Here is a 17,545-nt window from a genome sequence, read left to right as displayed (position 1 = left end):
GCTGATTTTAATGGACCAGTTTAGGGGGAAAACACTTTTAAAACATGTTAGAACCCATCTTTTTTCCTTTCTCTACATGGAAAACAATATTGAGGCTGGCTTTTCAGTCCAGAGAGAGAAGGCTGCAAGGCGGCATCCTGGTTATGGCCTTCGGGCTGCTTGGATGCTTCATTGTAGAAGGATTGTAGTTTAGAGAAAGAGGGGGAAATCCACACAAAATCAGTTATAGAGGTGTATTCAGCCTGGGGGTCAGAGGAAGTCCATGTTAACTGATTTTGTATTTGCAGTATCCGAATAAGAAAAGTATTTAGGATGTGTGCCATGTTAAAAATAAGTAGGCATTTTGTTTTTTGAGAAACAGTAAGGTGACCTGCTAATGTGAGGTAGTAGGGACTGTAATCATGTGTGAAGAACTGGTCTCATTTTTCATGTCAGAATTAATATTGGTTGAGATTAGATGGCTTCTTAATTTAAACGATTTACATTCTATAGTGCACAGAAAAGAAGGGCTCTCAGCTGCTTCCTGGCAGCAGCAAAGCCGAATAAATAAGGATAATATAACCCCAAAGACCCACTCTTTCATTTGTCGCTTCACTCTTGTAAATTTTGAGTCATTTAAGCACAACCTAAAAACTCATATTTTCATTGCTAGAAATCTGTAGCATGTTGTGCTCTTCTTAGGGCTCTTCGGCTACACATTTCCTATTCTGGTGCCCTTTTCTGACTTGAGCTTTTGTCGTCTTGACACCAAAGCATTTAGTCAGTTTGGTTGAAAGTTCAATTATGAAAAAGCATCTGGATGTTTTGTCTACAAATCAACCAGTTTGCCTGAATGTTTGAGTCCACCAGCTCGCTCAGTCCGCTGCCCCCAAGCCACCCTAGCATAGCCCAAATGCTGAGGTAAACTTCTTTGAGGGAATCACAGAACCAGATCTCCAAGCCAGTGAGTGCGAGGAAGGGAGCTGATGCCGAGGAACGGAGCAGATGCCGAGACAAGGTGCCTCCTCTGCAGTAGCCATCCGAACTCGCTGCAGAGGGGCTATGGGGATGGTGGGGACGAAGGAGCAGGCAGGTCTCTACCGCAGCTGCAGCCACAGGCATAGAGAAAAAAAAAAAAAAAACAATGGGGAGAAGAATCTTTATGTCTAGACCCTTAGCAACATCATTATCCGAATCAAGATTTGTGTAGTGCCTGCAGCCATCTTAGAATTTAAAGGAGGCTGAAGCCACCCACCTTCATTTTGTCTTAGGTTACAACCAGCTCAATCTAGCTAGTGAAAAATAAAGATGAGAAGTCTTCTTTTATAGAAAAAGGAAAATGTCCATGATTTCTTTCCTTGAGAAAGCTAATCACCCCTCCCCATCCTTATCTCAAAGTCACCAATGTTGAGACTAGATAATTAATTTTTTCTCTTTTTCCTCATCTTCATAGACAATTTGGACTCTTAAAATTGCGCCCCCCCCCGCCCCCGCCTGAGATCACTCAATACAGTAAAAAGCCAGGCAGGTAGGAAGAAGGGAGGTAAAAGAGGGGTAAGGGCTTTATGGCACTCCTGCAGGTCGTTTCTGTTTGCAGACAGCTCAGTCCAAAGGAGAGCATTCATAGTTCCCCGCACACTGTTCCTGATCGATTTCACTTCACTTCCCTCTGGGGTACAGACCTCCAAAGCCAGTCTTGATCCTTTATTTTTATGTTAGCAATCACAATACCCTGAAAACATGTTTTTAGCAGTTTAGCATGCACTGAGAATTCCAGGGGAAAAAAGGGTCAAGAATTGATGACTTAGATTTAATACTAGTCCCATTAAGCAGAACTTAGAATTCTAATAATGGATCTTTGCTAGACAAGTCAATGACACGTTTCTGAAAGGAAAAGAGTGACAGCTGGCTGATTTTACAGAATCATCAGGTATTGGGAGGAAGGTTAGCAAGGGTTCAATTACTGTGAACCACAGGGGTGTGTGTGTATATTTGTTTCTCTGTGGTTTTCAGGCTTCTTTTTTTTTTTTTTTTCATTTGGAAATTTGTTGTTTTGCTTTCCAGTTTTTAGAAATTATGCATCTATATTTTTTCCTCTCAAAATCTCTTCTTTCTTTGGCATCCATTTTAAAGAAACTAAATATTTTGTGGTAGGCTTCTATTCTTTAACCATTATCTTAGTTCTCTTTCTTCCTTTGTTTTTTAGACAGAGTTCCCCTCTCTATGCGTTCTTTACTCTCCACCCAATAAATCTAGTAGATGCGTAATTTTGCCAAGTTAAGAAATACACATTTATTGAACACATTTAAGAATATGCAAAGTTAATGAAATATAAAAGTATTTTCCACTCTAATTAAAATAGTTGAGTCTACTCGAGGATCACACCAGTCAACAATTTTAATAGTCTTTCAACTAACTCATGGCATTATGGCAATGATATATTTAAAATAATCACTGGTTAAAATTAATAGAAGACTTTAAGAAATTCACTTTTCAGGGTGAAACAACTTTAGGTCATCCTCTTCTGAGGTGCTTCTCAGTGGCCTGGGTTAAGTAACACTGATTTGGGGGCTTTTAGACTTCGGGCTGCCCTTAACAGGTATAAGTAAATGGAATATCCATTTAACTTAAAGAGCAGATGTCTCTTGGTCCCAAAGTTGCATATCAAGTTCGTTAGTATGGTTCAGCCATCTGGCACCATCTTGACTCAAGATAGGGGTCTAGGGCCTTTGTTGCCCATGCAGTGAACACAAAGAGCTCCCTCTAGGGTCTCTCCTGACTTGACACAACCCAGATGCATCTTCTTGCTTCCTTTTCCTGACCAGGGCCCTGTGCTCTGGCTCATCTTTGACATTTCAGAGTCACTTGGTGCCAGTATGCAGACATCGATCCACTACCCCAAGGTGTGGTGTTCGGCCCCACCCTCCCTCCTCCCATTGCCACATTCTCAGGAAGATCAGCCACCTTTGTGTGTGACTGCTGATTCCTCACCTCAGGTCCCATAGGGAGCTGGTGAAAGCTTCGCCTTGTACCCCTACCCTCAAGGTGTTCATATCTTCCATAGGTGAAAGGTCAGTTTTCCAGAGTCTTTATTTCTTGGTATTATGTCATTACAACCCTGAGATAAAAATAGGTATAATTAGTATGTTACAGATTAGACTCTGCATTTCTGGCTTTGTGTCCCTTCTTCTAATAATACCAATTTGGGTGACACATTTCCTAGAATTCTGGGCTTGCTTCTATCACCAAAATCCTCCAAGAGTCCAACTGTAGGAAAGACCTGTTTACCCTAGAACCTCGGAGGATTTGGTCACATTAGATTTCTTTTCCCGCTTTTCCTTGCAGGTCCACCTCCATTTTCTTGTTCTTTGATCAGGCAGCCTCAGCTCCATTTTCCCCCAACACTGACATTTTGGTGAAGCCTCAGCACACATGTTCATCTGTGCCTATGGCAAAGGCTCTTTCCTGGTTGGCTCTAGAGTCACCACCAGTTAATTGGGAAAAAATTTGAGTTAGGCATCACAATTTCAGCCAAGCTGGGCATACAGTGAGTACACCTGTCACGCTAGCCAGTGTCCAAAATTCGGCCCCATGGATGACAGCTGTAGCATTTTTTCAGCATGAGCAATTCAGTATTTAATGTTCCTTAGAAAAAATAAATCATTCCAAGCTGCTACTGTTCACCTATTAGCCCTTAGGGGATTTCTGGGGAGTTGGGGAGGGGATCCATAATTCGATTGGCTAATAGGGATAATGTGCCTTTCCCGATTCTGCCTTTTATTATTGTTATTGCTATTAATTACTTTTTGCGGTTCTTGGTCAATTCTCTTAAAAGGCAATTTCTCATATAAGGAGAACAGGCTAGAAAAACATCTTCTGTAGCTGTAGGCCTCCAGAATGAGAAGTCATATCTTCTTTTCATTTCATTTATATTTTCACCTGAGTAGTATAGGTACTGCTTTCCATGGTCAGTGGCGCCCATTTCTTTTCTCTTTCTGTGGTAGTTTAAATTAACTTGTCATCCTAGATACGTCTTAATTTAAGATTAAGTGCTGGGAAAAAAAAAAAAGTTCATCATCATTCAGACCTTCTCTTTTCATGTAAATATCCCTCCAGAGCAGCACACATTTTAAACATGTCCTCCCAGTAACTGGCCTTTCTGTTGCCTGGATCTTAATAAATGAATTGGCCATCTGCAATTAGTCCACACTGTACAAAGTGTTTGAAGGCCGAGTCCTCTGCCTTCTGAAAGAAATTGGCTATATTTAGTTTATAAAGCAAGTCTGCTTTGTGTTCTTTGTAAAGTCAACGACATTCTTTCAGTTTTTTTGGTGTAATTAGCACAAAAGAAGTTGTAACCTGAGAAGGTAGTAGGGACTAAAGCAACTGAGAAGAATGTTCAAGAAAGTGGGCTGAGGCAGTTTTCCCAGTACTGGGCAGTGTACAGAGACCCCAGACATGACTATGGATAGAACTGAAGTCTGCAGTGCAAAAAACATCCCCTTTTCATCTGATCCGCAGCCTGGTTGCAAATGCTTGTTGCTTTGGCTGCACGATTCTCTCTTCCCCGTAACTTTCTCAGAGACCTCAGAAAGCCACAGTGCCATGTGGGCTCTGCTGTTGTTGAGCGGACTCCTCACAAGTCAGGCAGAGTGCAATTCATGCTGCCAACTCTCTCAAGCAAGGGAGTGAGGGCATAGCTTCTGGGCTCCCCAGCAAACACTGAAGTTTGGCCAAATAGAAATTTAGTGGAAACAGTGCAATGGCAGGCTGCTGCTTGTGGATAGCCACCTGGTAGGGAGGACCCAGCCTTTCTTTTAGGGAAGCTGTCCCCCACAATATAAAAAGTCAGGGAAATAGCTGGAGCTAAACTATAAATTACACGTTTTTCCATTAAGTGCAATTTAAAGTTTCTCTTATCCAAGGAAATTTTATTGGAACCTCAGCTTCACCTGTCTGGTTGAACCAGGTGATTTTCCTGTTGTTATTTATTTAGTAAGGTATTGTTGGATCAACAGAGCAATCAATGAAGGCTTCAGAAAGACCCAATTACCCTCATATTGTGTGCTATGGTTTTAAGCACATTGACCACTGCACCCCTACATTAGTTTTAATTGTTGGATATTAAGAAAAATTTCATATGACCATGTAGTTGATTTCAAGACTTCTGAAATGAAGTTTAACATCATGTTTAGTTTTGAATGCAAGTTTAAGTTTACTTTGTGGTTGAATTTATGAACTAGTGACTATGACAAGAAAAAAATAATACAGTAGATGATCACTATATTGATTTTTTAAGGAACTCTTATGGTCATAGGTAATAGAAGCTTCTTGCAGGGATTAACTGAGACTAGAAAACTGCTTCTTACAATAACTGCTTTCATCTCCTATATGGCATGGGTTTCAAGTAACATTTATTTGCAGTAGCAGTTTCAGTCATTCTAGTTAATTAAAGTGCAGAATGTACTTTGAAGACAGAAAGCACCGTGGAAGCACTAAATACTATTATTAAAAGCTTATAGCTAAAGTTTTTATTTCAGTGGAAACCTATTTATTGTTTCCTAGGTATTTGTGTGTGTGGAAAATAGTTTACAATGACCCCAACAAAGGAAAGACCAAGGAGAACTCTCTTGTCTCAAAACTGAATTACATTATTAAGCATAATATTTTCAAGATTCTATGCTGTAGCAATTCTGTTGCTTCTAAAAGCAGACTAGGCATTCTTACTTAGGAGGATGCAAAGGAGCCAAGGAACACAGTAAATAAACATGAAGCTCATAGGATTATAGAATTCAAACTCCATTACTGTAAAATACAGAATGTTGGAAAGAAATGTTGCTGGGCCATCTTTCTGTTAGGAATGACACCATCTGTTTAAGTTGCATCTTTAAGTGATCTAGTGTTTTAGGTTAGGGATGTGTTATTATCTCAACTTGGTGGTTTTGGTATGAAACAAGTCACCTGAGCCAGGGAGGGACCTGTGTCCTCCCTGAACATTTTATACAAAGGACATTCTGGCCTTCTAGCCTTCTCTGGAGCCTCAAGTTTCCATACATTCCATTCTCACCCTGAGCCAAATGAGGGGCCCTTTCACTGGAAAACTCTCTAGACTAGACAGCACAAGAATTATGTTAATGGATCTCTCTACTCTCACCACATAAACTAGGCACTTAAAATGGCAATGACCCCAAATAAGTTACTAATTCTTAAGACATAGTCACACATACTAACCTCCAAGGAAAAACTTAAAAAAAAAATAAATAAATAAAACTTTTAGAGTTTGGCTAGGTCAAATACTAGACCAAAAACTATAGAAAGTGCCAGCTGACCACAACAGTTAAGTAAAATCTCCTCTTTTGCTTTGTGTCAAGTGAAAACAGAAAACCCAACAGACCACAGACCAGCTTGTGTTTCAGAACTCTTGGTGTCATTTGCTTACCTGTAAACCCACGATTCCACCTGCTGCCATTTATTTACAAAGTAAATGCTTTATTTGTCGATCCATAGTTAGTTATAATAATATATAAGTGAAACCTACACTTAATTTTTTTAATTTTTTTTATTTTCAAGGATAGCTTGCTAGGTTAGGAGTTAGAAGAAATAACACCTGACCTTGGGTTACACATTTCTAGGACAATAGTCCCAATTGTGCCTTGCCTAGAACATGTGTTGCTGTATGCCATGGGATAGTTTCACTCTTTTTAAAGTTCAGATGTGATATTTATCTAAAAAGGGAAGGCAGTAGCCCAACTCAGGGACTTCCACATAAGGAGACTCTTCATTATATTCATTGTATAACTGTGTAGCTTACTGGCATTAAGTATCAAGGTTGTATTGGTTACTATTTACCTTGTGCCTTTTAAATATAATGTATTTGTTTTTTGCCACATTAGAAGCAGGAAGGAAGATGCTTTTGAGCAAATGGAGCATAACAAAAATTTCTGGCCAGTTCCTCTCTCAAGTCTTAATCAATTTAAAAAAATGACAGTCAATGAATCAAAGTCAACCAAGAAGTTTTTATTTAATATACAAAGATGTAAAACTTAGGCCTTGTCTTTAAGTAGGTGCTAATGGAGTTGATGAATGTGAGCCGGTCATGATCTTTCCAAATAGCCTTGAAATCATTGATAGGAAGGTTCCTGTCACATTTTTGTATGAGTACATCCAGGGTATTGGTTAAATATTTTAATCTGTTTCTGTTTAGGTGAAAAAGCATTAACCTAGAACAGTAGTTCCTTTGAGCTTTTCTCAAAAGGGATATATTTTTGCATGGAGAGAGTGATAATCAGAGCGTGACAAAGACCTGGTATATGTCTGGCAGTGGGGCCAGCAACTTTTCAGCAGTTTGAGACAAAGTCAGTGACCGGCAGAACCCATGAGGGAGGGCCAGCCTGCAAGTGAGAGGGTCTGAGGGCTAAGTTTGTCTTCCTGTTCTTAATTCCAAGAATTCTTTGGTGACTTTGAATTGCTTGTTGTCCTTTAAGATCCGTAAAAATTCTGATTAATATGCAACATCTTTATCTGTCACACCTTTTCTTATTTTGAATTGGACAAACTAGGGGAAAGGAGGACCTCAGTTGTCATGTGGCTTGGTTAGCAGTTTCTTTCTATATTAAAAGCTAATTTAAAACTCTACCCAACAGTTTGCCCAAGGCCTCTGGAAGCATCCAGCAAACCCCCTGTATACCTGGGGACTATTTGCTGTGTTTGCACTTGTAGATAGACTTTCTTTTAAAATTTTGCCCCCACCCCAAACAAGTTTTGTGAACTCTTTTCAGAAGTCAAAGAAAAGTTACAGTTGGAAGAGAGGTTGTGGTTACTCTGCAGATCTGGCTTTAGTGGCGTGTAGGGCTGTGTCCCATTCACGACCCGGGCAGGGTTGACCTGACCAACTTGCTTCACCAACTCATCCGGGCATAAGGTGGGCATAGGGCAAAGTTATTAAATGAATGAATGAATGAATGAATGGTACCCAAGTAGACGCCCAAGGGGCAGCAAGGCTCTGGAAAGAACGGGCCCAGGTCCAGTGGATACAAACTAAGTGCTCCTAACCCTAACCCAGTGCTCTCTCTACTACATTCTAGAATGCAGACCAGAGAGCGGACAGGACATTTTCGAGTTTTGAAACAATCTTCAATAAGTTTTGTGTTCAATAAACGACTTTTCCCTCTGTTCCAGAGACCCCCGTGGCGCCCTAGCTGGGCCACCGCCCCTCACACCTGGAGGACCTGGAGGACGCCATGCGCCTGATTCTCGCCACCACCGCCTGCTCCTGGCCTCCGTGTCGGTCGTCGCCTGCTGCTCCAGAAGGATAGCTTTGCGCGCACGTGGCACCTATCGTGGCACCTATCGTGCGAGGATCGGAGCCCCCCTGGGCACTAGGAGCCCAGGGGGGCTGCGGCCCCTAGCCAAGCGCGGGAGGGTGGGGGGCAACCCGCGCTGGCAGAGGCTGGAGGTAAGGAGGCGCGGCAGGCGACGCCGCGTCGCACACTTTGCACGCCGCCCAGGGCTACACCACTCACCGAAAATTGGGAGGCAGGTTTGGGAGGCGGGGTCGGGTGCCCACCACCTTGTGGGCGCTCGTGCCCCCCGACCCCACACCCAGCACGCCCCCCATGCACACCAGCGCCGCCCCCACACCGGCCTGCACCCCTGGGCCGCCCCGCGGCACATTTGGTCGCGTCCTCAGTGGGCCGATTTTTCGCGCTTCCCCTTCGGTTTATAGGGGCCGCTGCTTTGGGTCGGTCCTCTGAAGAGGCTGGGGCGTCATCAGGCCGGCTAGAAAGCGCCGTTCCCCGGCGGGGACACTCAGTCGCGTCGGCACCGCGGAGCGGGCTGTGTCAGGTGGCTGGCCCGGCGCGGCGCTCGCTAGCTCTCTGGCTCGGGGCTGCGGCACCGCGGCTGGAGCGAACCCCTGTCCCGGCGCGGGGCGGCGGCGGGCGGCCGGCAGGCAGGCAGGCACTGCCTTGCGTGTGAGTGCACCTCACTCACATGTAAGTCGGGGAGCGCTGGGGCCACCCGAGGAAGTGCGAGTCGCCCGGCGCGGGCAAGAGCCACCGGGACTGGGACAGGGCAGGGGCGCCCGGGCGCTGCTGCCCTGCCCCGCGCCTCCCCGGCATCCCCCAATTCTCTCTTTTTCTCTTTTTCTCTTCTCCATTGGCGTGCCCAAGAGCCAAACCCAGGAGCGCCTGAGGGTAACTGCAAACTCGTGCCATCGCGCCTTTGCACTCTTCTTTTTTGAGTTGTTTGACATTTCTTGGTGCTTTTTGGTTTCTCGCTGTTGTTGGGTGCTTTTTGGTTTGTTCTCGCCCCTTTTTCGTTTGCTCATCCTTTTTGGCGCTAACTCTTAGGTAGGTAGCTTAGCAGCCCCAAGCCTGTGCAGCCGCACTCCGCGGCCCAGGACAGCGCAGCGGAGACCGCAGCTGAGCCCCCCGACACGGGGCGCACAGGGGCCGGACAGCCCGAGGCCGGGGGCAAGCAAGGCACCCGGGCCAGACGCGAGCCGGGCTCCCCGAGGTGGCCCGGCCACCATGCTGAAGATGGCCATGAAGCTCAAAGCCCGAGCGGCGGAGAGCGAGAAGAAGACAGCCGCAGCAGCTGCCGAGGTGGCTGCCGAAGCTGCGGCGGCGGCTGCGGCACTAGCAGAGCCACTCGCACCGCGGAAGAGCGGGAACACCGAGAAGACCCCGAAGAACGCGAAGACCCCGAAGAACCAGGCGCGGGAGGCGCCCCCCGAGAAGTTTCTGACCGACAAGGAGCGAAAGAAGATCGAGAAGAAGTTGCTGGAGCAGAAGAGAAAGGAGGAGAAGAAGAAGGAGAAGGAGAGGAAGAAGTTGGAGAAGATGTTGAAGAAGAAGAAGGTGCCAGAAGCCCAGGAGGCGGCCCGAGGCCCCGAGGGCGCCGCCGCCGCAGACGAAGACGAGGGCGCCGCGGAGGGCGCCGCCGGGGGCGGCGAGGGCGCCGCCGCCGGGGGCACGAGTAGGGCTTGGGCCGAGTGGGACACTGACTCCGGAGACGAGGACGACGCCTACTACGCAGCACCGCGTGTTGGGGGCGTCGTGTGGCGGCCCGGGCCCCTCAAGTCTGGTGCACTTAGCGCCCACCTGCCCCTCGTGGTCTTCCTGGTCTTCTCGGTGCGAAGCCCCTCGTGGGTGCTCAACTTCCTGCTGCAGAAGCGCACAGAGCAGGGCCGTGGCTGCGGCTTCGTGTTTGGGGCGACCTGCTGCTTCAGAGTGTTCCTGGGCTGTGCCTTCTTCTCCTACTTGGGCGGCCGCACCAAGCGCAGAGGCCGCGGGCGCTCTGGGGCTAGTGGAGCCTTCGGCTCGGGCAATGGCGCCCGGCGCCGGGGGCGCGAGGAGCGGCTCATCTAGTCAGACCCCCATACCCCCCGCCACCGCCACCAGACACCACCATCGCTGTGTAGTGTGGATTTTTATTAGTATTTGTGTGTGTGTGTGTGAACACATTTTCCTTTTTGGTTGCTCCGTTCTTTGGTTCGTGCTCGCCTCGCTTTTTTCCACACTCCCTGCTCTCTGGCTCTCTCAGTGTCTCTCTCTTTTCGAAATTTTCCTAAGTCCGGGCTCGCGCTCCCTCCCCTTCCGCCCACCCCGGCCCCTCGGCGGCGCCCGCGGGAGGAGGGGGAGCAGCGGCCTCGGGGGCCTCTGGGCGACACTGCCCGGGGGGTGGAGCGTTGGCGTCGTGCGAGGGGTCGTCACTGGCTCGGAGACGCCCCCTCTCTCCCCTCTGCCGGGCCCAACTTGGGCCCGCGCCAGGGGGGTGGGGGGGCGGCTCCTTGGCCCGTCCCGTCCCGGGCTGGGCGCGGGCGGAGGGACCCCCCTTCCCGGGCACCCGGGGGGGACGCCTCCCTCCGCCGGCTCCCGCCCTCCCCGCTGCCGCCGCCGCTGCAGCGGCTGCTCCTCAGCCCTCCTCCTCCTCCTCCTCCTTCCACCCCCCTCGCCGTCGCCTCCTCCTCCCCCCGCCTCCCCCCGCCCGCCGCATTTGGGTCGGGGCGGTTGCGGGCCCGGGCCGAGGCAATAAGAGCGGCGGCGGCGGCAGCGGCGGCAGCAGCTCCCGCAGCTCCTGCTCTGGTCCGCCTCGGCCCGGCGGCGGCCATCAGTCCCCTCGGCTTCGGCTCGAGGGGCGGGGAGCTGCGCGCGCCCCTCGGTCCGACCGACACCACCCTCCCCTTTGCGCCCGTCCGCGCGGCCCGCGCCCCGCAGTCCGCCCCGCGCGCTCCTCTCCGAGGAGCCGAGCCCGCGCCCGGCCCGCCCGCCCGGCGCTGCCCCGGCCCTCTCGGCCCGCGTGAGGCCGCCCGCGCCCGGCCCCGCCGCCGCCGCAGCCCGGCCGCGCCCCACCGCCGCCGCCATGGGCTGCCTCGGAAACAGTAAGACCGAGGACCAGCGCAACGAGGAGAAGGCGCAGCGCGAGGCCAACAAAAAGATCGAGAAGCAGCTGCAGAAGGACAAGCAGGTCTACCGGGCCACGCACCGCCTGCTGCTGCTGGGTAAGGGCGGGGCGGGGGGCGCCGGCTACGGCCCGGCCCGGGGGCCCCGAGGGGCGCCCCGCAGGCCGCGAGCGCCGAGCCCGCCCCCCGCCCCGGGCGCGCGCTCCCGGGCCCGCCGCCCACTCTTGGGCTCTGTTTGTGGGGGGCGAGGCCGGAAGGGGGACCCCCGGGCGCGGATTTGGTCGGGAGGGGGCCCAAAATGGGACTGGGGGACGTGGCGGCGCGGGTCCCCCTCCCTCGGCCCGTCCACTCTCTTTCTTTCGCCCCCCCCCCCTTCTTTCTTTTGCTCTTTCTCTTTCTCTCTCTTTCCGCGAGGCCTACACGACGCCAGGGGCTTGGGTGCGTGAGGGGGAGGGGGAGGCCCACGGGGCTCCTGAGACTGCGACAAAAAGAGGGTTTCGGGGACAGGAAATGGGGTGGCGGGCAGAGGGAGGGGGACCCGCCTCCGTAGGGTGTGTGATTTGTTGGGAGAAGGCAAGGGGGAGAAAGAGGGGCGAGAAGAGGAGGGGGTGACGCTGGGGGGCGCCGTGGTGGCGGAGGGGGCCTCGCCAAAGAGAGGCTTTGGCGGGGGAAGTGGCCGAGGAGAGTGGGGGGGCGAGTGACATCAGCCCCTCGGAAAGGACCAGAGCGGTAAAGGTGGTGCAGTGGGGGGGGGAGGGGGCGCGGGCGAGTCGTGGCGCCGGAGTGGGGGGGGCGGGGGGAGGAGGGAGCGCGTTGGCCGCTGGGCGCGACTTGGTGCGTTTCGGGCAGGACCGACTGTGTGCGGAGCAGACGTGTCCTGGGCCAGGCCTGGCCGTGGAAGGAAGAGAAGGAGAATCAAATAAAATAAGACAAAAAAGAAAAAAAAAAAAAAGATAGTACGCAAAGTGCCCAATGAAGCCAAATGACACGTCATTTTACAGTATGACCTTTTTTCCCTTCCAGACTTGCAGGCTTTTTGAAAAGCAAAGAAGAGAATTAATTGTAGCAGCTGCCCCCCAGCAGCGCCCCCCACCCGCGCAATAAACCATTAAAAAACACTCACACACATTTTCCTGTTAGTTGACCACATTGAGAGTGCTTTGTCAAAAAAATAAAGGAAAAAAGACATTCACAAATCAGATAAAACTGGAAAATGACATTTGTCTGTAAATGGCTTCTTGGTCTGGAAATGGCGTTTTAAAAAATTTGTCCTTTACAAGGGGGAGGGGATTGAGAGCGCTCTAAGGGAAAGACTTTTCCCAGGTGGGAGAGATGAAAAGACATTAATTAGTTGTTTGTCAAGTGACATTTGGTTGTTTGGTTTTTCTTCTCTTTTTTGATTGCGGTTTTTCCTATGGGGGAAAAAAAAGCAGGGTGGGGGGGATCCTTCACTGTGAGGAGATGGCCTTTCCTCCTTTTTTCTTTAAGGTGCTGCTTTGGGGGGGGGGGAATTTTAAAAATTGTTGAAATGACCAGAAGAATTACACAAGCATTAATTAGAATGGAAGTTTTCCACTTCCTTGGTTATTTAGTTATCTGAATAAATTTGTGGATTGGCTAGGTTAAGACCTAGTTCATGGTCACATTTCAACAAACAGCTTGATTATCAAAAACACAATGTAAAAAAGCCCTGTTGTTTTTTTTCTTTTTCTTTCTTTCTTTCTTTCTTTTTTTTTTTTCCTGGTGGTGTTTGGTTTGCTCTCTTTGGATGGGTCACGCCTTTGTTCTCCTGGGTCCAGATTTATAAAAGCAGTAAATTATTAATTAAGTGAAAATAAGTCTCTTTGGTGTTAATGCATTTGCAATTTCAGTAATTAAATGGTGCATTTGTGAAGGTGTCTTCTCAAACTTCTAAAGGTAGACTTATGCTATGTGAATGTTAATATGCATATGATTTGATTTCAAAGTATAAAACTGGAAAAGTCTAGAATCTTTCCCATGAATAGGATCTTGCTATCTGAATACTAATTTAAGTCAAGTGTGATGCTAATGGTACCTTAAATTTCTAACACCTTTGGTGCAGTGCCACAAAGTCTCCAACTTAATTTGAGACTGTTAACTCTGAGCATACCTTACCTTGCTGTGGGCTCATCTTTCTAAGGTATCCTAGTCTACATGGCTATAATTTGTCACAATTCAGTAATAGCCTCTGGCACAGAAATCTGTAGCCCAGGCAAGTGACAGCATTTTGTATTTTAAAATGGTGGGTTTCACTAAATAATGCCCCCCCCACAGGAAACAACATAATGCTCCAAATCCTGGTTTTATAACTTAATTTAATGATATGGAAATTGGTGAATTAACAGAACCACAAAAAAGTACAGTAATTTTTAGCCCAATTCTCTAATTTCATAAATGTGGAAACTGAGGCACAAATCTATTCATCCCTGTAAGATAAGTGTTGACACTTTTTAGCAGTTCTGAAATCAGAACATTGGAGATCCTGATTAATATTATGTATTCTCTTCATTAAATCTCCTAATAGTGCTTTTTATATTTTAATTTATGAGAGTTATGTTCATTAAGATAGTGTTTACTTTGAAATCAATGTTTGAATTTTAACTTTTACAGATAATTGATTACAGCATTGTGGAAAGGCAAGCAAAGGAGGAATGCTTTGCTATTTGGGTATTAAAGCAAAACAATTAATTAAAAAGAAAAAGGGTTAAAAACCACACAGATTTCTGTGGGAGGAGGGCAAAGAATTATCACCTGGGATTTGGTGGAGAGTGTGCATTTGCCAAATAATAATAATAATAATAATAATAATAATAATAATGGCAGTAGCATTCCTCCTCTAGCTTGATAGAAATGTGCATTTTTTCCTATAAAATGCTATTTTTCAACAAATGAAAGGTGATTTAAAATGGAGGCATATGTCCCTTCCTGCTTAGTTGGGAAGGGCTTAGAGTCTTTGAAATTCAGTGGTTTCTAGGCATTATTTTTCCTTATGATCAAAGTCTTGTCCTTTTATTACTCTTTATTGTTGTTGCAGGTGACCTAATGCTAATATGGTCTCAAGTGCTATATTTGATATTAAAATGTGTTTTTGGAGAAGATGACAGATAATTGATGGTCTTCCATTTTCCTCTGCAACAGGGTGGTTATATCCAAAGAGAATTTATATTTGGAAAGATAACATTTTTGGGGGAAAGGAGGGTGAATAAGTGGATAAAATGTAATATTGTGGTTTTAAGTTTGGATTTTAAGTAGCCCAAGGGTGGGGACCCTGCATGGAAGGCAGCTGCATCGTGCCATGTTCGGGCTGGCAGTGCTGCATCTGTACGTGATGTGGGAGACTGCAGTGTCTGGGCATTGTTTGCAAATCCTGAGTATTTTAACCATGAAACATCTGACAAACAATGAATTATGTGGCTTACATACATTTATGTGAGCCATTTTGCCAGTCAGTGCTCACAGTTCAAGAATTTAGTTTCACAGTTTTAACTTCAATTTTCTTTTTCCTCCTCAAATGACAAAATTGCGTCATTCTCCTTGGCCTGTGCCTTCAACACCCCACAATTTTTTAAACAACCAAAAAGGAGGGAAACAAACAAAAACAAAAAACAAAACAAAAACCTAAAACAGCACCACCTTTAATTCTTGTTTGTTGTTCTGATGGTGAAATACTGCAGGTAGACACTGAGTTGGATGTTTATTTCATTTTCTCTGCGTCGAAATGTCAAGGAAAATTGCAAGTCTGTTATTTTGTGTTTGTTGTTGTGTTGCTTCTATGGAAAAACAAAACGGACTGCAGTCCTTTCCCTGCCCAAAGTATGAGATGCCTCCTTCTTAACCTGAGACTTACTTTCGTTTTCTAGGCGCTGGAGAATCTGGTAAAAGCACCATTGTGAAGCAAATGAGGATCCTGCATGTTAATGGGTTTAATGGAGAGTAAGTGTCAAATATGTGTAAGGGCACTAAGAACAAGTGACACATTTTATACTAACTTTAGGCTGCAGTATAGGTAGGTTTGGAGCTGGACACCTAATTTGCACTTATTTCTAATTTACATATTAGAAAATCCTAAGAGCTCTTGAGGACTCCCCTCCCCCTTAATCTTTGGTGCAATAATAGTAATCGTAATAAAAATAAAGCACCAGTGTTCATATAAGACACCTCTCTGTCCCGGGAAAGTATGCCTGGTTGCAGAGGACAGTTCATGGCACTTGGCCCTTGATGGCATTCCTGAGGCCAGGTTGTCTGCCGCAGTTTCTGCTGCAGTGACCCCAACATGGCTGATGGGTCCTCGGCGGCCCCCTTGTCAAGCTAGTGCTGACCACTGCAGAGATCCCCTCCTACCCAGCCGATTTCAGCTTCATCATCCACCCAGGATGTTTTTAACTATTAGCAAAACATTGTTTTAATAATATCTTCATGTAAAACAAGTGATCGCCCTTGTTGATAATTTCTTTTTTAATTGTTCCCTTTTGAATTGACATTATGGGCAAATAATTGTTTCCTTTAATAAATATCAATATTCCCACCTAAAGAAATGAAAGGGAGTTTTCAAATGATGGAAAGGCTGGGAGCTATATCTTCCGCCTGGTTCAAGGGGCATTTTTGCCTTTGAAATGTCCTTCCAGGTCTTATGGTATATACAACAATGAGCAATACTTCAGTGAGAATAGACTTTTTTTAAAAAGAAAAACAGTATTTATAAGAGACTCCATGAGTGTGGGGTCCTGCTTCCATGAAGAACGCAAACTGAGGAATACTCAATAAATCAGGAGTTTGGGTTTTTTTCTTGCCAGTCCCCCAGATGGGGTCCATTTTCACTCCCATGAAGCCAGTTAATCACCAGATCACAAGCACCTGAAGGCACTAGTTTGCAATTACTAGCTGGTTAGCAGCCCCGTTCCCTCTCCTCAACATGCTTTCAATTGAAAGTTCGTCCTTCAGTTTCGTTCACTTCTGATTGAGTGAGGGGGCAGTTTAGGTTAGTTTACGCACCCCCTAAAAAACAAAACCTTGCTACGCATTAAGCACTGGGAAATGGAGGTGAACTTTGTAACCTTTCAGAGTGCCAAAGGCAGTTCTTTATGGAAAATTCTAGAATTTGTGAGATCAAATAATCGGAGCTTAGGAAAAGATGACATCACCCATAGAAATGGTCATTTTAGTTTAAGATGCTTTTTATACTTTAACCCTGAATTCAGAAGAGTAGCATGCAGAAAGGAAGGACGGACAAGTTTACCTAAATTTTAGAATAGTCATGAATTATGAATATGTATCTCTATTGCTATTAAGTCAGTCACTTTCACATAATTCTGAAATTAATTCCTGACACACCCTTGAGTAAAACCCTGCCAGCGGAGACTGCCATCCTGTCAATAAACAAAAAACAAACAAAACCCACTAAAACCAACTTTAAGCCTTATATTTGTAATTTAAAGAAAAATCTATCCTAAATTTCCCCCTCCTGCAACTTGCGGTGGTGGGGGGTGCTTCTTCATGAGACTAGTTAAGCAAAAATAATTTCACCATGCGCCCTCTGGATAAATATTTTGATTAAAGCTGGACATGGCTAGCATTTTAAAAGATGCAGCAGCCACTGTTTACCTTAGCTTGAGTTGGATGGAAGAGAAGTCTCCTTGAAATAATTCACTTGAGGTTTTATTACTGTACAGATTTCCCTAATATTTTTTAATTTTTTACAGAAAGGCGCCCCCCCACACACACCCCCAAGTGAACCAGTTTAGCACACACGAGGCTTCTAAACAAGAACTTCTCTTTTCTATTTTCTTTTCGAAAAGAGGAAGAGACATTCCCAGTTTGCCTCCTTAGTGGATCCCCGATAATGTTAAATTTAGCATGCGAAAGTGACATGCCGGGGTGTTCTTCATGGGGGTCTAAGTACCTCATTTTTACCTAGTGCAGCTAAAGCTTCCTCTCTTGCTTTTTCCTCACTGTGGTACTGCAACAAACGCAGCTCTTTCTAAACTAGGAATTCCTTAGGAAATGGTGACCTCTGTCCCTAAATGGTGGTCTGCCTGGTGTGGGTTTTTTTTTTTCCGTTCTCACCCCCTCCTGCCAATCCTGTACTTTGTTAGCTGTAGTCTGCGGTATTAAATTTGCCTTAACTGTCCACAAGCTGCTGTG

The 17,545-nt window shown here is 46.6% G+C and overlaps 1 protein-coding gene and 1 long non-coding RNA gene across 10 annotated transcripts in view; one reads left to right on the top strand and one right to left on the bottom strand.

The window, feature by feature from the left end:
- Positions 1–17,545, top strand: part of LOC113199347 (guanine nucleotide-binding protein G(s) subunit alpha) — a 49,246-nt gene that overhangs the window by 21,171 nt on the left and 10,530 nt on the right. For 4 of the 9 annotated variants that reach the window (XM_026412263.2, XM_026412262.2, XM_026412261.2 and 1 more), the window contains exons 1-2: positions 11,281–11,482; positions 15,265–15,337. In XM_026412263.2, coding sequence (XP_026268048.1) covers positions 11,344–11,482; positions 15,265–15,337 — 212 coding nt within the window. In that variant the 5' untranslated portion in view covers positions 11,281–11,343. Of the gene's footprint in view, positions 1–8,804; positions 8,973–11,280; positions 11,483–15,264; positions 15,338–16,333; positions 16,337–17,545 lie in introns of those variants that run through there. The other 5 variants (XM_026412267.2, XM_026412266.2, XM_077800208.1 and 2 more) reach the window with 4 other exon arrangements.
- Positions 803–8,365, bottom strand: LOC144255471 (uncharacterized). Its single transcript, XR_013343764.1, has 4 exons — positions 8,199–8,365; positions 3,919–4,031; positions 2,971–3,097; positions 803–1,085 (listed from the first exon to the last, which is right to left on the bottom strand). It is a non-coding gene; the product is annotated as an uncharacterized LOC144255471 (long non-coding RNA).

Source organism: Urocitellus parryii, chromosome 6 (assembly GCF_045843805.1).
Source record: "Urocitellus parryii isolate mUroPar1 chromosome 6, mUroPar1.hap1, whole genome shotgun sequence".
In the NCBI taxonomy this organism is placed as follows: domain Eukaryota; kingdom Metazoa; phylum Chordata; class Mammalia; order Rodentia; family Sciuridae; genus Urocitellus; species Urocitellus parryii.
Note: the sequence above shows the minus strand (reverse complement) of the source record. Positions and strands in the feature narration are given on the sequence as shown.